The sequence below is a fragment of the Hevea brasiliensis genome, chromosome 9 (assembly GCF_030052815.1).
Source record: "Hevea brasiliensis isolate MT/VB/25A 57/8 chromosome 9, ASM3005281v1, whole genome shotgun sequence".
NCBI classification, from domain to species: domain Eukaryota; kingdom Viridiplantae; phylum Streptophyta; class Magnoliopsida; order Malpighiales; family Euphorbiaceae; genus Hevea; species Hevea brasiliensis.
The window spans coordinates 91,139,297-91,160,474 of NC_079501.1; the positions used below are offsets into that span (position 1 = coordinate 91,139,297).

General features: G+C 33.3%; 1 protein-coding gene across 1 annotated transcript; it reads left to right on the forward strand.

Annotated features, from left to right (window-relative positions):
- The first annotated feature begins 1,064 nt into the window (after nucleotides 1-1,064).
- On the forward strand, nucleotides 1,065-18,065 carry LOC110660858 (G patch domain-containing protein TGH). Its single transcript, XM_021819298.2, has 16 exons — nucleotides 1,065-1,478; nucleotides 2,402-2,492; nucleotides 2,587-2,681; nucleotides 4,284-4,387; nucleotides 4,671-4,732; nucleotides 4,806-4,880; nucleotides 5,449-5,597; nucleotides 11,460-11,535; nucleotides 11,632-11,718; nucleotides 11,868-11,945; nucleotides 13,182-13,332; nucleotides 13,631-14,117; nucleotides 14,229-14,510; nucleotides 14,591-14,719; nucleotides 15,083-15,298; nucleotides 16,781-18,065. The coding sequence occupies exons 1-16, from the start codon at nucleotides 1,344-1,346 to the stop codon at nucleotides 17,567-17,569; spliced, it is 3,006 nt and encodes a 1,001-aa protein (XP_021674990.2). The 5' UTR covers nucleotides 1,065-1,343; the 3' UTR covers nucleotides 17,570-18,065.
- The last annotated feature ends 3,113 nt before the right edge of the window (nucleotides 18,066-21,178 follow it).

The following is a 21,178-nucleotide window of genomic DNA, read 5'->3' on the forward strand; positions in this document are numbered from 1 at the left end:
CTTCTTCACCTATTCTCAAACAAAAAAAATATATTTTGTTTTGCCTTATCTTTTCAATAATTTACCCATTTTCAAATATGATATATTTTTTTTATTATAACTTTTTTTATCATTCCATTATTTACACTTCTCTCGTCCCATCTAAACATATCCTAAGTTTAGGGTTTTGATTATTGGGCTAGCCCTTGTTTTCTCGATGAGCTAAGGCGGTCAATAAGGCATTTTTTTTTTAATTATTATGAACCTTTATTTATAGCCAGGATGTTATTGTAACACTTTATAGTAGCTAGAATAAACTTTTAGGGCCTGAGCTGGATGTTGTAGCTTAAGATCTCTTAGAACATCTCCTTATATTGGGCTTCAGCCTTTTTCTTGCAATGATATTACTTTCTATTTAAAAAAAAAAATCCATAACTCCTCCAATGCTTTGCCTAGTTACTCTATTTTGCTATATATATATATATATATATATATATATATATATATAGATGGCCAAGTAGCCAAATATACATATAAATATAAATAGAACATACATATAAAAATATAAATAGAATATAAATAGAACATATATATAAAAATATAAATAGAATATTCTATTTATATTTTTATATGTATGTTCTATTTATATTTATATGTATATTTAGCTACTTGGCCATCTAGTGGTTTGAGTTGAATAAAATTTATTTATAATTTTAATATTACTTATATATTAACTTACTCTTGTAAATAAATATGATTCTATATATATGAATCTTAAAAATATAATTATAATATAAATTTTGATAAAATAATATAAAATAATAATTATCGAAAAGTGTAAGTATATATAATAAGTCTTTTATGTATATTATGTATGTATTTTTTAAAATTAATTATTAAAAAAATATAATTATATTTTTAAAATATTATTTATAAATATACTATTTGATGGCACGCTATGTTACTCCCGTAGTTTTTAAGTTATTATGGGGCTTAGAGAGTGATTCATAAACACACACACGTGTGTGTGTGTATATATATATATATTATTATTATTTGCAATTTCAATTATTCATATTGATGTTACATGTCAGAGTGGCATACCGTCTTAGCTGCTTGTGACTCCAGTCTCTTCCAATAGAGGTGAAGATTTCGTTACTCTGCAATCAAATTATACACACAAAACCCTAACATTTTCGATCTCCATATTTTCTCTCATCAATTCCTTTCTCGATTAATTAGAAATTGGGAACCCATTCAATCTTCAATCTTTTCTATTGTCTTGATTCGATTTTCACAGAGCAAAAATTCATTCAGCTTCTTCAATCAATCGCTTGAAAGAATACAAATAAAATCAAGTAAGAATGGATATGGACGAAGAGGATTTCGTGTTCTTTGGTACTCCGATAGAGCGTGAGGAAGAGCTTACTAGCCGCAAGAAGAAAGCCGTCGCTGAGGCCTCTGGTCACCTCCGAACCCTCCCTTCTTGGAAGCAAGAGGTAATTGTTTCATTGTCCCTATGTTTTTGTTCTAGAGAATGTAAAGGAAAATTGAGAAGCTTTAACATTTGTGGTTATTTCTTTTTGGGTTATGTTCTATTTGTGTTTGCGTCTATTTCAGTTTGTGCTTCTTATTTCTTGCATTTATCAAAAATTTGAGCTCAATGAACATAATTGTATTATATGGTTGCTGAAAAATTTAGTTAAGAGATTGAAAATTGAAATTCCACGCTCTGTTATTTCTAATTTTTGTAAAGGAAGATAGGAATATCTCTGTTAGTGTTAGATTGAGTTCAAATGCGGACTTAGGAAGTTTCTCAATCCAAATTGGTTCTATTCTACCCCATGAAGAGGTAAATGGGCTACATGAGAGATTGATGGAATGTCTAGACTCCTCATATCATTGTCAACAAACCCCGAGTCTCTGAGGGACTGGATATCCTTACAGAGCTTGGATATAAGTCCTTTTAGTCAGTTAAACAACAGTGTTTGTTATATCAGTGTCCCAAGCAATTTGAAGTCCACAGAGGCTAGAGCAAGCTGTGTGCATTTGCTGCTTAGAGAATTGGGATGCAATAGGTTGACGTCTTTTTTTATTTTTTTGCCACTGCTGCCATTTTCTATCCCTGATTGTAACAGCTATCTCAGTGCCTTTGTCTCCTTCTTGTCTTACCCTGCATCTTGGTTTAACTTAAAATTCAATCTGATGGAAGCTTCTGTTTGGCTCATTGGATAATATTTCAACTTTAATTTGTTGCGTCATCATGTTTGTGCAGGAGTCGAGCTATTTGGATTTCCCAAACATTCCACTAATATGTTGAAAGGACTAGCACGTATTCAATGATGCTTTATGGTTTAACAAAAATATCTCATGTCTTTTGCTTTTTGTTTTTGTCTTGTTTTTGCTTTTAATTTTATTTCAGGTTAGAGATGAAGAAGGACGAAGAAGATTGCATGGAGCATTTACCGGGGGATTCTCTGCTGGTTATTACAATACTGTGGGCTCAAAGGAGGGTATGCCTTTTAGGACTCTGAAATTAGATCTCATCGTCTGCTTATAAATTTTTCCAGTGAAGTTTATGAGCTAACCTGATAAAACATTTTGCAGGCTGGACTCCTCAATCTTTTACATCGTCCCGGAAAAACAGAGCTGAAGTTAAACAGCAAAGCATTCTTAACTTCTTAGATGAAGATGAGAAAGCTGTACGTTTCACCTCATTTTACCAGTCATACATATATATCTTGTTGGATTAAATGATATGATTCAGTCTGGTATTGACCAAAATATTAATTTTATATGGATTTGTTACTATTGCTTGTTATCTTATTACCTTTGAATTTTTTATAATGTGACATGTGAGTGCAAGTTAAGAAATCATATCAAGATTACCAGAAAAAAGTATTAGCTGTTATGGTTCTGTGTTGTTAAATAATTTTTTGTTGGCAGTAATTTTTACAGGAGTAAATAACTTCTATAATGTGAGAAATCTGGGTATGCTCATTCCAATATTCAGAGATTATAATTGTTGATTTTTTTTTTTTAAATAAGATAAGAGTTCTATTAATATGGATAGCTTAGTAAAATTATGATAATTTTCACTAGGATTGTATATAATAATGAGTTGTCCCAAAAAAAAAAAACGAGAGGCTATATGATCAGGAAAGAATTATTTTGTCACCCAAAAAAGGGAGTGTGCTGCTACTTCTCTAAATAGTTCTTCGCTGGTGTTTCAGAATTCTCAAAAGTCTTCAAAATTTTCTCTCCTATTGGTCAAAAGAATGAGATTCTCAACTTCTTTAAGCTTAATTTGCATTTATCCCTCCAAGTGCGTAGAAGTTGGTTAAATGTAAATGGAGGTTAACTGGCTAACCTAATAACATGGTTTTAGAGTTTATTCTAGCTTGGAATTGGAAGGTTAGTGGAGCCAATTATTTACATACGTTAAGCTTCTAGAGTATAGAGTAATGCCCATTTTTCCTAACCCCCAAATTGGCAGTTAAAGGATTTAATGTAAAGTTTTAAATACTTTTACACAAGTTTATCTCCTACTCCTTTTTATTTTTTCATTTTTTTTGAACCTCCAAATTAGTTCTTTTATATTCCATTTCCTTTTCCGTCCTTTACATTCGCTAACATTCCTTTCCATTGCTTACATACTTTGCATTGACCTAGTTTATCCCAAATTGGCTTTCAATAAACACCATATTTCTCGCCAATCACAAGGTAGGCCTACTCAACTGTTAGATTCCAATAATATTTCGTAAATCCTATCATTGAATAATTTAATTGCTCTGTGTAATTACTTTTGAATGATCTAAATAACCTTCTTGATATACTTGTCTGGTTAATTTCTCTTTAGACTTTTTAGACAGGATATCTTTGGTAGCCTTTTATGCTTTTATGGAGTGTTTCATGGGTTCTTCAAAAGTGTGGATGAACTTGTTCTGTGTGTTAGCTTGTGTATTGTTTGTTTTGTTATTGTTATTATTATTAGTACAAGTAAATAGACACAGCCATGGTCCAGTCCAGATTAAATTGGGATTTGTTTTAAAAAAAATGAAAAAAGATTCAACTGTCTGATTGGCTCAAACCGGAACCAAAGCCAGTGGGAACCTGCTGTTCAGTCTTGGGCCCCTAGTTCCACTGATTGAACTGCTAGTTCTGACACAGAACTGGCTTGTGGATGGGACTACATGTAAAGGCACCCAACGGAAAAGAGCGGGGCTTTTTTGTGTGGATAACTAAAGTTCCATTGATTGTAAAGTAATTCTGGTATTTTTAATTTGTCTTTATTTTGCATTTAGGAATTGGAAGGCCAATCTTTAGGGACATCATCACAGTTTGACACATTTGGATTTACAGCTGCTGAATATGCTCGTAAACAAGCTGAGAAGGAACAACAACAGAGGTGTTCTTTGTAATTTTGATTGATATTCTTTGATGGGTATTTTTTATGGCAATATATGGGGTTAGCAACTGCTATTTGTGCCTATTATGAACTAAGAAATCTAGAAATTAAGATTTATGCTCTATACTTTATAAAAGATTTTCATTTTGAGTTACTGATAGCGTAATCTTTCATGTGTATGAAAATGATAAGTTGTGATGCACCACGTATGCTGCAGTGCCTTTTCAATTTTGTTTAGTTTTCCCATTATAGCAGCGTGAATTTTTTTGGATGTCCATTGCAGGCCATCAGCTATTCCTGGACCTGTTCCTGATGAAATACTTCTTCCAGCCACAGAGTCTATTGGTTTGTTTCAGTCTGTATCTTTTCTTTTTGCAAACTGAACAATGCTTAGCCTCATGTTGTTGATGTTGATTAGGTGTAAAATTGCTGCTGAAGATGGGATGGAGACATGGTCATTCAATCAAGGATCTACATGCAAATTCACAGTATGGTAGGTTTTCTCTGTGTCTTCATTTTTTTTTTCAATCACTTCAATATATATTTTTCTGGAATTTCCACTGACGTTTTGCTGTTTGAGTGGATGATCGATTTCATTGTATTAATTGGTTTTTTGATGTAAATTGTTTTAGTGTTTTCGATGTGAGCTTGCACTGAATTGTGCCTTCAAGATCTTTATTATTATTATTATTATTATTATGATGATGATGCCTTCCACTTTTATATCTTTCTTCATCTTTGTAAGTTACTTGCAGATGCTCGTAGAGAAGCTAGAAAAGCTTTCCTAGCATTTTCTTCTGATGATGCAAAAGCACATTGTACCAAGTCTGAGACTGGTGAGGATGATGATGATGATGATGATGCCTTCCACTTTTATATCTTTCTTCATCTTTGTAAGTTACTTGCAGATGCTCGTAGAGAAGCTAGAAAAGCTTTCCTAGCATTTTCTTCTGATGATGCAAAAGCACATTGTACCAAGTCTGAGACTGGTGAGGATGATGATGATGATGATGATGCCTTCCACTTTTATATCTTTCTTCATCTTTGTAAGTTACTTGCAGATGCTCGTAGAGAAGCTAGAAAAGCTTTCCTAGCATTTTCTTCTGATGATGCAAAAGCACATTGTACCAAGTCTGAGACTGGTGAGGATTACCTTGGAAGCGTAGAGCAGTCTATTAACAATGATGTTCAGACTTCTCAAAGCACCCCTGTGAGGACCTTTTCATGGCTAATTCTATATATTCTTTTTCTTGTATTTTTTATTAGCTGATTTTGTGTTCCTAAGAACTTTTTATTCCCTTAGAGATCATAACATTCTAAGTCTTCTAAGGGCCTGTTTGGTATGGATGCTGCTTTTTACTTTTGGCTGCTGTCCAATAGTTAAAAAATTTTATATTATCAAAACATGTTTTTTTGGTTACTTGATGTCTTAAAGAGAAAAAAGGTTACTAGTAGTGAAAACCACAAAAAAGTGGTTTTTACTTGTTTCATCAACTTTTTTTCGCAGATACAATTTTTTACTATGGGACAACATTCAGCAAAAGACAAAAACAGCATGAATACTATAGAAAGAGATGATTCTCCTTAATTTCAATTAATCTGTACATGGATATATATATATATACAATTGATTCCTATAATTGTGTTCTACTAATTAGGAAGAAATCCTAAATAAGAAATCCTAAATAAGAATACAGAATACATAATATACAGAGAAATAATATAGTGATTGACTTTCCATAACACTCCCCCTCAAGTTGGAGCATAGATGTTAATCATGCCCAACTTGTTACAAATGTAGTCAATCCTAGCTCCATTCAGAGCTTTTGTGAAAATATCTCCTAACTGCTCTCCAGTTTTGATGTGTCCTGTTGAGATGATCTGTTGTTGAATCTTTTTACGAACAAAGTGACAATCAATCTCAATATGTTTGGTCCGCTCATGAAACACCGGATTAAAAGCAATATGGAGAGCAGCTTGATTATCACACCACAATTTCGCAGGCAGGAAGGTCTTAAAACTTGTCTCATCTAGTAATTGAAGTATCCACATTACCTTACATACTGATTGTGCCATGGCTCTGTATTCCGATTCAGCACTAGATCGAGAAACTACACTTTGCTTCTTGCTTCTCCAAGACACCAAATTTCCTCCAACAAAAACGCAATATCCTGTAGCTGACCTCCTGTCAACCTTAGATCTAGCCCAGTCGGCATCTGAAAAACATTCAACATTCAAATGCTTATGATTACCATATAACAAACCTCTTCCTGGAGCGCCCTTTAGATAACACAAGATTTATCCCAAGGCTTTCCAATGAGCAACAGTTGGGGAATACATAAACTGACTTACCACACTAACGGCATAAGCGATGTCAGGACGAGTGACTGTAAGGTAATTCAATTTTCCTACCAATCTCTTATATCTCTCTGGATCTTCAAACAACTCACTATTCCGTGCTAACAGTTGTAAATTTGAAGTCATTGGTGCACTACAAGGCTTAGCACCTAATTTTTCTGTCTCTGTCAATAGATCGATGGCATATTTTCTTTGAGACAAGAAAATACCCTTCTTACTTCTCATAACTTCAATACCCAAGAAATACTTTAACAATCCCAAGTCTTTAGTCTGAAACTGGGTTTGGAGGAAGGTTTTAAGAGATGAAATACCTGCAGAGTCACTCCCAGTGATGACAATGTCATCCACATAGACTACCAGGAGAATTAGATCAGTCTCAGATTGCCTATAAAATACTGAGTGATCACACTTACTCTTTTGCATGCCAAATTCATGTACTGTTTCACTAAATCTCCCAAATCAGGCCCTAGGATTTTGTTTCAAGCCATAAAGAGGTTTCCGAAGCCTACAAACTTTACTCAACTCCCATTGAGCAACAAACCCAGGTGGTTGCTCCATATACACCTCCTCCTAAAGATCACCATAAAGGAAAGCATTCTTGATATCCAATTGGTGTAAGGGCCAATCATATGTAGCTGCTAAAGAGATAAACAAGCGAACAGAAGTAAGTTTAGCTACAGGAGAAAAAGTGTCAGAGTAATCAACCCCATATGTCTGAGCATATTCTTTTGCTAGAAGGCGTACTTTTAACCTAGCCACAGAATCATCAGGATTTACCTTTACTGTAAATACCCATTTGCAACCAATAACTTTCTTACCAGTGGGCAAAGGCAACAGTTCCCATGTACCATTAGCATCTAAAGCCTCAATTTTCTCTTTCGAAGCAGCACACCAGCCAGGATGAGACAGTGCCTCACCAACAGTATTAGGAATAGGAACAGAGTCTAAAGAAGGAACAAAACATCGAGACAAGAAGACAATTGATTATAAGAAACAAAAGAAGAGATAGGGTAAGTACATGAACGTTTACCTTTATGAAGAGCAATGGGTAAATCTAGATCAGAATCATGATCAGTATGAGGTACAGGATCTCCCAACGAAGTAGCTAGTGGAGGATCTGAGTCAAGAATATCCAATTTCCGGGAATAAACATGGACAACGGGAGTTCGAGTAGGTCTAGAGACAGAAGGAACAGGCTGTCGGAGAAGACTAGACATTAGTTGGATAGTATATATTAAGAGATCATCCTCCTCCCCTTGACTCTCATACACAGATGATTGAGGAAAAAATAGAGTGGACTCAAAAAATGTGACATATGCAGAAATAAGATAACGATTAAGAGTAGAGAGAAACAACAGTACCCTTTTTAGAGCCGGGAGTACCTAAGGAAGAAACATTTGAGAGACTTTGGATTCAATTTAGTAACCTGTGGACGAACATCATGCACAAAATAGGTACAACAAAAAAATACGTGGTTCAATAGGGAACAAAGATTTTGTAGAAAATAAAGCAGTATAAGGAATATCCCCATTAAGGACAGAAGACAGTATACGATTGATAAAAAAATATGCCGTAGAAGCTGCATCCGCCCAAAAGTGTTTAGGAACTTTCATTTGAAAAAGAAGAGCACGAGTTACCTCAAGAAGATGCCGATTTTTTCTTTCGGCCACGCCATTTTGGGATGAGGTATCCACACAGGAAGATTGATGAAGAATGTCATTTTGTGTCATATAAGACTGAAATTGTGCTGAAAAGTATTCTTTGGTATTGTCACTTCTTAATTTGCGCACAAAAATATTAAATTGAGTTTTGATTTCATTACAAAAGGCACAAAAGATAGAAAATAACTCAGAACGATTTTTCATTAAATAGAACCAGATAACACGAGAATAATCATCAACAAAACTAACAAAATAACGAAATCCAGTTTTAGAAGTAACAGAATAAGGCCCCCAAACATCAGAATGAACTAACTCAAAAGGGGATGAAACCCGTTTATTGACTCTAGACACAGAAGGATGATGTTTTACAAACTGACACGACTCACATTCTAGTACTGATAAAGACTAAAACTGAGGACACAACTTCTTCTTGGTAGACAAAAAAGGATGGCCCAATCTATAATGAGCTTTAAGAGGTGTTAAGGTATTGGAGCAAATAAGCGACCGCGGTACATGATTTTCCAGAATGTAGAGACCACCTGACTCACGTCCTCTACCAATAATCTGTTTCGTCGTAAAATCTTGAAACAAACACTGGTAAAAAAAAAAGGAAACAGAACAATTTAAGGTACGAGTAAGTTTACTAACAAAAGGTAGATTAAAAGAGAATTTTGGTAGACATAAAATAGATGACAAAGAAATTGACGAAGTCAGGTTCGCAGTTCCAGAACCCATGACACAAGAAGTAGAACCATCAGCTAAAGTAACAGTAGAGGAAGTGAGATTAGACTGAAAAGCAGATAAAAGACTAGAATTACTTGTCATGTGATTTGTTGCACCAGAATCAATAACCCATTTAGATGAGGAAGACACAAGGCATGTGGTAGATTTACCTGATTCAGCGATCGCAGTGACAGGGGAACTGGTAGGCTTTAGAGATGCCTGATACTGGAAAAACTGTGCAAAATCCTTCGCAGATACTAAAACAGTTTTCTCAGAGGAAGATACTGTAGAATCCTCTGCTGTCATATTTGCCATCTGTGATCGCTGATTTTTCCTCAGAAGTTGCGGACAATTATATTTTGTATGGCCAAGCTCATGGCAATAATAACAAATGACTCATTTTGAGTCCTGATTAGAACTAGCCTCTCCATTATGCTGATTACTTCTGTTGCCTGTAATTCCTCATCTACTTCCTCTTTTATTACCCTGTTGTCCATTTGGATTACGGCTAATAAGAGCACTATTGGCAGGCTGTGAAGATTGGGTACTCTTTGTACGAAGGACCCGTGTGAACATTTCATGCAAAGAGGAAATCTTAGAACTGGAGAGAATCTGAGATTTAACAGTCTCATATTCTGAAGGAAGGCCTTCAAGAAAACTGATAACAGCCGGTTGCTCCTGTTGGGCCTGCTAAACTTTCACATCAGGACTAAAAGGCAACAATACATTAAGTTCCTCATATACCCGTTTAAAATCTATAAAATAAGCCGTGAGAAACTTATCTTTTTTCTCAGCACGGTAGAATGCCTTACAAACATCATAAATATGGGAGATATTCCCTTTACCAGAATACAGAAAATTTAAGTAATCCATCAATTCCTTAACAAATTCACAGTGATTAATTAAACTAATTACCTCACTGTGAATCGAGTTTTGAAGCTGCAAAAACAATCGAGCATCCTCTCTTAGCCAAGTTTGTCGTGTATCATCGGTAGGTGGATCTTTTGTAAGGTGATCATCCTTATCAATGCTACGCAAATAGATCCTAACAGTCTTACTCCACTCCAGGGAATTCGAACCATTAAGTTTGTGTTCAGTGATCTTAGTCATCACCAAAATCACATCAGAAATAACATTCTTATTGTCTGCCATTTGTTGAGACAAAGAAAACTAACCGAAACGCTAATTCAAAGTGCTTACAGCAGCAAAATAACCCTAAATCATAAATTAAGCAAATACCAAAATAGGATCTAAGAGCCAAACCTCAGAAGTTCTTTAATGGTGTATTGGATTAGGCAATAGCACACAGTGGTGGAATGAGGGGGTTGAGGCGACGCCGGAGATGTTGATCGGAGTCGAAACGGCCGGTCGGCAGCCAAGGTCTCTCCTGAGCTGGGTGGTGAGAACAAATAGTCACCCTAGATAGATGACCTGCTCTGATACCATGTAGAAAGAGATGATTCTCCTTAATTTCAATTAATCTATAAATGGGTATATATATACAATTGATTCCTATAATTGTATTCTACTAATTAGAAAGAAATCCTAAATAAGAAATCCTAAATAGGAATACAGAACACAGAATATACAGAGAAATAATAAATAGTGATTGACTTTCCATAATAAAAACCAAAAGTGCCCTAAGATTGTGGATATTGTCTGCTACGGTTACAGATTTAACATTGCTTTTGCCTAAATTCTCATGCATAACAATGATATGCTATGAGGTTATTCATATTTCAAATAAGAACGATAATGTAAAAGATATTGAAGGCAAAGGTTGCCGTCTTGGTGCTAAGATTCCAATTTGCCCGAGGCTGAGGTTGTAGGGCCCACAAAAGATGCTTAGTCGAGTGAAGGCACTAAGCTTTTGATTAACAATTATAGAAATAAATCCTTTATCATAATGGTAGAAACACAATATAGGAGTCTTGTCATGGAAACTATTATACTTAACTTTAAAAATCATGCAATCAGCACATTATTCCATTTTTAAATATAGATATATTCTAATGTGAATTTAGTGTTTCTTCTTTGCTCCTTTTAATGAAAAGAAAATTTTGATTTATACTCTCCTCAACAGAAGTGTTATAGTTTTGGTCTCGATTACTTGAATACTTTTATGTGATAAAGACTGGTGTGGAGTTATGCCAAGAGTGAGCTGAGCATATAAATGGTTTTGATTCTCAATTGGTATGGATGCTCCTTATGTGTGTTGATGTTGGATGTTTATGAAAATTTATTGAATTTATATAACTTACTGTAATTAGTTTACAGAGATTCTTCTTCATAGTGGCAATATAAACAGTATATCACTTTCTCTGCTGCAGATTTTTGTTCTCAACCCAAAGCAAGATATGTATGGTTTAGGATATGATCCATATAAGCATGCTCCTGAGTTCAGAGGTATGTGTTTCTTGAAGTTAACTAGGTTATAATTACTAACTTGGTTTCCATTTATGCAATTGCACCTTAGTAGTTTTTTGCCCGTCCCATTTTCAGAGAAGAAAAGATTACGTGCATCTGATCACAGAGGGCCTGGGAATAAAAAGGCTTCATTAATGAGAGATGGTCTTTTTGGATTCAAGTGTAAGATCTATTATTTTATGAGTCTGTTTTCATGGCCTTGTTCACAAATTGTTGTTTGTTATATATCTTTTTTATTTGTTAATTTATTATTTAGCTTGCATCGTTGAATTATTTGTCTTGAATTTGACTAATTACTTTTAATTCATCAGCAGGAAAGGCTGCTCCTGGCTTTGGCATTGGAGCACTTGAAGAATATGATGCTGAAGATGAGGACGTCTATGCATCTGGTTAGTATATCTCTATGTTAGCATTATGCTGGCTGATGTCTTCCTTTCATGTCCTATGCAAGGAAGAAGCGATTCTTGTGGTGGATAAAGGATTCAATCAATACCTTGACATTTTCTTTATTCAAAGATTTTTCACAAAATTGAAAATATGACAAGATGAAAATATTCTCTGTGTATCATCTTATTTTTTATTCTTTTTTACTTTTGCTGTTTGTACCTTATCTTTCTGAATTCATTTACTGACAAAGAAGCTTTATACTTTTATGCTTTGGCATTATTGTGCTTCATTTGGATGGGGGTATGCAGGGAAATAGGATAGGAAAACCTTTCCCTTTCTATGGATGTTTGGGAATGGAAAGAAAGCTTAAGAGGGTTAGTTATTCCCTTGAAATTCAATTCTTTTTAGTTTTAACCCTCAAAGTTTGTGGAATAAGCATTATCCTGTCCTAGTTTTTAATAAAATATTCTATTTGACTATTTTGCTTGTGGTGAAAGGCAATGCATTGTCTAAAACATTGTTCATATGATTTTATCAAAAGGGAAAAGACAAAGGGAAAAAGTAAGGTCCTTTTCATATAATACTGTAGCAAAGAATCCTAATTGAAATAGATTTTGAAAATAAAACCCTAATAGAACTAGGTCTTGAACATAAAATCTTTATAGAATTGGCTTTGACCCCCTAAAAAAAATCAAGGATTAAGGAAAGATATATTAACCCTAAATTTAAAACTGCTACAATAGTGTGAATAATGGCGCATGACAATAATGTGAAAAGCAAAATAATTCTAAACTCTTTCTCCTGCATCAAGTCGAAATACCAAATTTCGGACAGAGTAGAAAGGAAAGTCGGGTTAAATCATGAGAAAATAAAGGGTAGAATAGGAAAGCATTAGCAGCTTTTCCGTTTGGATGTTTAAAAAGACCAAGTAAGAAGTACTATTAGTATTTCATATTAGGTTGGAGGGAGGTAGAAAGAATGCTTTCACTCAGTTAAGGAGAGACTGGAGAAAGAACAGCATGGCGGATTAAAAGCTACATTACATGTGATATTGATACAATGCAGTGAATATGTTCCTGGGTTTTATTTCTTTTTCAAATTATTGAATATGTAGTCATGGAAGCATGTCTATGATTCAAATTTAAATTCTTAACATGGTTTCTATTTTATTCTCATATCTATTTTTTAACAATTATATATAAGGGTTCTTGTTTTTACTAATTATAGTTCTTGATCAGCTTATGACTTTGAAGAAACTTTTGTACAAGACCAAGAAGTTGAAGAGCCACCAAGACCCAGCACAGACCATCAGCCAAAATTGGCCTGGAAGGAGCAAGGTGTTCTTCCCGGATTCAGAGTTGCATCAAATTCTGATTATGCATTGGAAAGGTAATTGGGAAATCAAAGGTTTATGATTTACACAAATGTTAATGTCTGTCTTTTTTTTTTTTAATTTCTTTTTTACTCTTTTTACATCATCTGTAGCATATTATGATCAGTATGATAGTCATCATTAATCTGGAATTTAGGAATTCTAGGGATCTGACAAATCTGAAATGACTTCTGCTGTTGTTCTTTCTATTTTTTCTTTGGAAAATGAGGGTTGGGGTGCCAAACATGTTGTGCATTTACTACTTGTATTTGGTCCCAATTTGCTCTTAATTTTCATTTTGCAAATTTTGGACAGATTTGATCCTCCCAAAATTCCGAAGGATTTTGTGCCCCATCACAAATTTCCTGGTCCCCTTAATGCTGATGACAAGCACACTATTCCTCCTCCACCGGAGGTTCTGCCTCCTGTTGACAATAATATGAAGCTCTTAATTGAGGGGGTTGCAACTTTGGTTGCTCGATGTGGTAAATTATTTGAGGATCTTTCCCGAGAGAAAAATCAATCAAATCCAATATTTAGTTTTCTTAATGGAGGAAATGGTCACGACTATTATGCTAGGAAGTTGTGGGAGGAACGGCAGAAACGTAATGATCAGAAGAATCTGGCTTTGGATGGGAAATTATCTACAAGTGTTCAGACAATGACTGCAGAGACCCGTGGCAAAATATTAGGGGAGAGGCCTTTAGAAAGAAGCTTGAAAGATTTCAGCTCATCTGTTGTTTCTGCAGATGTTAATCTTCAGTTCAATCTTTCAGATACATTTACAAAACCTGCATCTTTTGTAAGTGGTTTGCTTCTTCCTTTGTTTGTAATCCTCTTCTAGAATTCATAGGTGATTGTTGATTAAAGTTTAACTTTTCTTTTCATTCCTTTTCAATTCTCCGAAATTTAGGGTGGGTTGCCTGCAGTGGAAAAACCTTTCAAAGATGATCCTGCAAAGCAAGAAAGATTTGAGAGGTTTCTCAAGGAAAAGTATCAAGGAGGGCTTCGTTCTATTGATTATATTGGAGCTAGCAATATGTCAGAAGCAGCTCGTGCTAAAGAGAGATTAGACTTCGAGGCTGCTGCTGAGGCAATAGAGAAAGGGAAGTGTAACAAGGAAAGTAAATTCTCTACTCAACAGTTGGAGTTTTCAGCTGGCGGAGGGATGCAGTTTACTTCTGCTGGATTGGAGGTAATATTTCTCGAGAATAGTTTCAAGTTGTGAGGTTATTGCTAATGGTTGATTTTCCTGAAATAAAATTTCTGAAACAGCAAGGTAAAGATGCACATGCTGAAGATTTCATGGCAAGGAAGATTTACCCTAAAAGGGAAGAATTTCAATGGCGTCCTCTACCTGTTCTGTGCAAGCGCTTTGATCTAATTGATCCTTATATGGGAAAGGTAACTTGGATGTGCTTGTGTTTTTTTATGGCAATTCTACTACTAGTATGTGATAGTCAAAAGTGTGATAGGAATTTTGTATTTTTCTTCTTCAGACTTTCAGTATGACAGTAGTTTTATTTATAGATAAACATTGTGGACTCCATATCTTCATTTAATGGAACTAAGCAAGCTCCTTGCCAAGTCAGGCTTGTTTTTTAATGGTTATTTTTCTCGCCGCTTCCAATTCAATTGAACATTATTTCTTTTTTTTCTTTTCCTCTTCATTTTGGTGTATATGGTTATTGGACCTATCATGTTCTGGATATAAAACTTTTGCATATTATAATTATACATGACTGACTGTGATGTTGCCATTTGCAGCCACCGCCACCTCCACGGATGAGAAGCAAGATGGATTCCTTAATATTCACATCAGATTCTGTCAAAGCCACGAAATTGGAAGAAAATGTTACTGCAAATAGAGATCAAGTTTCTCTTCTTCAAACTGACTCTCAAATAAGCAAAGATGTAGCTGATGGGGAAAAGGAAGTTGAGGTGCAAGTGGAAAATGTGGAGAGGCCTGTTGACCTTTACAAGGTATAGTTTTCTGCTGTATTATATCTGTTCATATTTGATAACATGTAAAATGGTATTGCATTGGATATGGATATGCATGGCAGGTTTTGCATCAGAAATAGATATGCATATGGCAATCATTTATAATACCATAATGGATGCGGTTCTTGTACAAGAAGGCACTGACTGAGGTGATTTCTTGGAAGATCCTTGCATATTTCAAGCAGGCTAGAAATTTGTTCCTTCCACAGTGATGTAGAACAAAGGGAAAGAATATAAAAAAAAAAAAAAGAAAAAAAAAATCAAGGACCAATCCTTGAAGAAAAGAGAACTAATTCTCAAGGTATTATTAAGCTTATGGAAATTATCATAACAAAACTATTGAATAATAAAAATTAGCTCTATTTATAGAGCTTACAACCCTAATCAAATTAGGAATAGAAATCCTAATTTAACTCTAATTAGGAATACTAAATAAGATAAATTAGGAAATAATAGACCTAATAATAATAAAATTCCTAAACAATAAAAACTCTTTAAATTTTCTAATTCTATAATAATTAAAATTCCTAAATAAAATTCTAAGCTTCCTATTCTGCATTACACAGTTTCACCATTCCTTGCTTTTCTCTTAAGAAACCAAACTGAAGTCCCTTCTGCGTCCATATCTCCTTATCAAAGGTCTGTCTTCATTTTGTTCCATCTTCTTTGCAAGTTTTCAAATCATCTCAAGGAGCTTTTATTGTCTCCTATTTGTGTTCTGTGTATGGTCTTGAGTTGTTCATAGAGGATTACTTAGAGCTCTTCAATTTGTCCACCTCAATTTCCTCACTTATACACTCTGTATCTGCACTCTTGTTTCTTGGAATTCTGAACCTAGCAACTTTATGCTGTAAGATAAATATGAGAGAAAAGAATAAGTCAACAGTCTTCACTTTGTCAGTGTCCTATAACATTTAATATGATCTTTGTGGTGAGTCAACCAAAATGAGAAAATATCTGCTCTTACTCAAGGGGCTGCTTCCTGCCTCAGATTACAGTCAGTCAGGATTTCAAGTCCTCTTTTTTTCCTCCCTCAAACCAAAGAAGAACAAGAGGAAGAAGAGGAAAAGGAGAGAATTGCTCGTGGCTAACTTGTGTAAATCAGCCATGATCATTTTCTTTTTAATGCCTACAATTTTAGTTGAGATTGCAGTGAACTATCATTACTGCCAATAAACAAAATTTTGATATTGATTGGGTCCTGGAAAAAGCAATCACTTGTGTATATTGTCAGTTTGCCACTTGATTTCACCAAAGTGCATGGAGAAGACATTGAGAGTGCTGAACTACCAACGATCTCGAAAGAGAACCTGCACTTTTGTAGCTTTGTCATTAATATGCTTGTGTGGCGCACCCCTGATTATCTGCATTGCAGACAATTTAGATGGATTTATTCTTGTTATACAAGCATGCTAAGGTTGATATGCTGTGATTTTTGCTGTTAATGATCATATTTTACAGGCTATTTTCTCCGATGATTCTGATGATGAGATTGAAGCCCCTACTGTCAATAAAGGGGAGGATCCTGAGAAGAAGGTTGAAGTGGCTCATACAACATTAAATCGTTTGATAGCAGGTGACTTTTTAGAATCTTTGGGGAAAGAACTGGGGCTAGAGGTTCCCCCTGAAGTTTCCTACTCAATGAATAAAACCAGAACTTCTGCTTCCAAGAATGAATCTGTTATTGCCAATGCTGGGAATATGAATAACCTGTCAGTTGAAAATATGGTATCTTCCACTCCTAATGATTATAGCTTAAGCGCTAGAAATAAGGAGGTTCTGTATAACCAGGAGGGTGCTGAAGGGACTGAATCCCAAAAGAATGAATCCATTCAAGGTAACCCACAGGGTGATAGCAGTAGGTATGTGGAACCTGCTCCATCTGATAATAGATCTGGCAGGACTGGTTTTGAAAAGATAGCTCAAGAGGATAGGAAGGTTAAATCCCTCCCTAGTCGGCATCGAAAACGAAGCAGCAGTTCATCAGACGGTGAAAGGACCAGGAAAAGTTCAAGGAGACATGGGTATAGCAGTAGTTACTCGTACAGTGATTCATCCAGTGATGATCAAAATCGTTACCATTCTAGGTTGAAAGGAAGAAAGAAAGGATCCTCCCGAGAAAAGAGCAGCAGCAGAAAGCATTCAAAACATCATAAGCACAGAAGCCGGGACTCTTCTGGCAGATCTCATTTCAGTACTGAAAAAGATAGAGCAGAATCCAAAAGAGAGAAGCGAAAATGGAGGGATTGAATTTCCTTGCATTAAATTACATCTTGGGAAATCTCTCCATGAAATCTTTTGTGGAAGAAATCAATAAGACAGATTGTGCGCTTTAGCTACTTCTGAGGCTTCTCATAGCACATTGGTTTGCTGGAACTAAAATGCACAACAATTATTTAGTTTCAACATTACAGCAAAAAAAACTTAAGACATTGGCCTCAGTGGAGAGGGGCAAAAGGGAATAGGAAAGGGGTGGGAGCGAACAAGGGAGTATATGTAGTTTTTTGATCAAAAGTTCCTATTAGCTTTCTGTTGTTAGCTTCACTTAGCTACTGAAGACCAGCATTGATGATATGCTGAACTATCTAGCACACCAGTACTATTTTGAACATTGAATATGTATGAAAATGGAAGCATGATAGGAAAGGTTTGCCCAGTTTCTCCTGTATTTGAATGATCTTGTTTTATTTATCAAGTTTGCATCAGCTTTCTCCAATGCAAAGAGGATGGTGCAAAATTATCTTTAGCCTTCAGCTGATAACCAAGTGCAAAGTGGTCATTTTGAAAAGATATTTAGTAAATTTTTGTTCTTTCTCAAGTCATGTGGTCCGTGGCCTCTTGCATGTCTTAAGGGCGGCATTGATTTCAGATATTTTCTTTTTCTTTTTTTAAAATAAATTCTTGATAATTTACCTGTGCCTTCCAAAGCTTTGTCTAGCAGTTTTGATGGAAGAGAAATTTTCATGATTGATTCACTTTGAAAATGGAAAAGAATGTCATATATAATTTCAAATTATTAAAATTTATGAGAAAAGTATTATTTAATTTAAAAAAAAAAAACTATAAATAGGAGTTCAGAAAAAAGAGATGGTAAATATTTCCATTCCATTTGGAAAACCATTTACTAAACAAAATATACCCTTTTGTGCAAAATAATTTGAGGGATTGGAATTGGATGTAATAGCAAAGAACCTTTTATATACATACATATATATATATATATATATATATATATATATATATATATATATATAGAGAGAGAGAGAGAGAGAGAGAGAGATTCTTGATACAAATTATTTGTTTACATCTTCTTTAGTAATATTGATTGTTTTAATAACTATTAGTTATTTTAGTAGTTAAATGTAGTAACTACAATTATTTTAATAACAGTTATATAAGTTGTTAGCAGTTAGCTGTTTATATAGTTATTTAAAATAAAAGTGTTCAATAAAAATAACTATTGAAATAGCTATTAAATGTAAAAATAATTTTATAATTTTATTGACCTTATTTAAAACACTCTTAATTTCAAAAAAATAAGAGAAGTAATTTTTTATGAACTACTATCTCAATCTCTAAGTATTAGTGTAAATATTATGCAGTGAATAATATAAATAAAAGAGATAATAAACAGTACTTTAAAAACTATTGTTCAATAGTATCTTAATATGTTTACGTCAGTAGTTCAATTTCAAAATAGACACTAAACTGCATTTAACATAAATTTAATTTTACATAAAACTAAGTTTAGTAAATTTTAAATTAAATATTTATATTGAAATATATGTAAAATTAATTAAAATATGTATATAATAAAATAATAATATTTAATTTAAAAATTATTAAATTTATTTTTATATAAAATCGAATATGCACCGACATTCCTATTTTTATTCCAAGTCCAGCCAAAACAACAATAGTTTGAAATTAATAGAGTGACATAAGGGTAGTTGCTGCCTTCAGGCCACAATATGTTCATCTTCAAATTGTATACTAAAAAATATTAAATTTCAATATAAATATAATTCATTTAAATATAAAAATCGTAGATTTCTAGTCAACTAAATAAGAAATGAAAAAAAAAAATATTCAAAATCCAACCTATGAAGGATTGGTCAAGTGGTAATGTGCACTTGTACCCACGTTTAGATTCAGATTCGAGTAGTGGAGTCATCATTTATGAGTAGGGCTTAGCATTGGTTTAAATCGAATCGAACAGAATTGAATTATCAAAACTAAATTAACTAAATTATTATATTTTAGAAATCAAATCAAACCGAACCGAATCACTCTATTTCAGTTTCAATTCAGTTAGAATTGATTGGTTTTTGAGTTTTGATGAATTTTTAGTTTAGACTTAATTTTTATATTATTTGATTTGATTTTAACTTTAGTTTAAACCTACTAATCATTAATCAATGAAATTAAACAATATATATATATATAATTACATATAATTCATAAATTTCCTATAAAAATAAATAAAGCAATTCAATTTGACTTGATTCAAATAACTTTTTCGATTCAAAATCAAATCGAACTAAAATAATAGAAATTCTTAAAATGTAAAATCAAATCGAACTGAATTATCTTAAAAATAAATCGAATTAAGACGGTTTAATTTATTCGATTAAAATCGAATAGCGCTCACCCATATTTACGAGGAAGGTTTTAAGATGATCACAACTTAGTCGAAAGGTATTAGTCGTCTATCTAACCGTAAAATTGGGTAAGGATACATTTTATATTAATTTCCATTTTTTTTTTAAATTTTATATAAAACAAAATTATGGTACAAGCACATGAATTATTTTTGTTAGTAATGTCAAAAGAATTTGATTTATTTTAATAAAAGACTATTTTCTCAATTAATAAATAAAAACCTCATTTTTCTTAGTTAAAGTATTCACAAAATATGTTTTTTAAAATTTAATCATATTCATTATATTTGAAATTATTATTGTATTATCATTCAAACAATTCATTTATTTTAAAGAGATTTTTTATTTATTTCATTTGCAAAATTATAACAATTTTAATATGAATTTATTTTTCTTAAAATTTTATATAAAAATTGAATTATTTTAAATAATAAAAAAATTAAATTAAAAATTTATATATTAATTCAATATTCATTTTCAAAGCAGGCCAAACATGGCCTCTAGTGTTGACAAAATTAAGCAGCCTGATGGTGTGATGAGATGTGCATTGTGTTTGGATAGAAGGAAAACAATGGAAGGAAGATAAAAATGATATGAATGATGATAGAAAAATATATTTTCTTTGAAAAAGTTATTATATGAATGATAAAATTATAATTTTATTTCTAAGTTAAGAAATAAAAACTTAAAAAATATAGAGATATATTTATAATCCCATATTTTCTTTTTTTTTAACAAAAATATTTTATTTTTTCTTAAATTTTCTTTTTTTTTTTATTTTTTTACCAATTCAAACATAAAATAATGAAAAATAAAATTATTTTCTTCTCAAAATTTTTTTCCCCTTTTATTTTCCCTCTATCCAAACAAAATGTTAAGCAATAAGAGCCCCTTCCACTGCCTATCTCTCAAGGGTTGATTTTTAATATCATTGGCCCACATTTTCCACAAAATGGATGCCTGGCCTCATAACTAGTTTGTTAGTTACTCTCCCCCATGACTAATGACTTGAGCTCCATTCATCTCTCCTTAAATTGTCGGTGGATCTTCTAGCCATTGCAATATGCAGATTCCCGGCAGCCGTCGACAGAAGAGTTGGTCAAACTTAGGCAAACTAACTATTGGCCTGATCCACATTACATTTAGAGATTCAAAATTATTTTTCTGAATAAAAGTATCATTTTAAATGTTATTAAAA

Coding starts and splice junctions, on each gene's coding strand:
- LOC110660858 (XM_021819298.2), top strand. CDS start 1,344: ATGGATATGGACGAAGAGGATTTCGTGTTCTTTGGTACTCCGATAGAG. Junction 4,388..4,670: donor GAGAAGGAACAACAACAGAG/GTGTTCTTTGTA, acceptor TGTCCATTGCAG/GCCATCAGCTATTCCTGGAC. Junction 14,720..15,082: donor TTGATCCTTATATGGGAAAG/GTAACTTGGATG, acceptor TGCCATTTGCAG/CCACCGCCACCTCCACGGAT.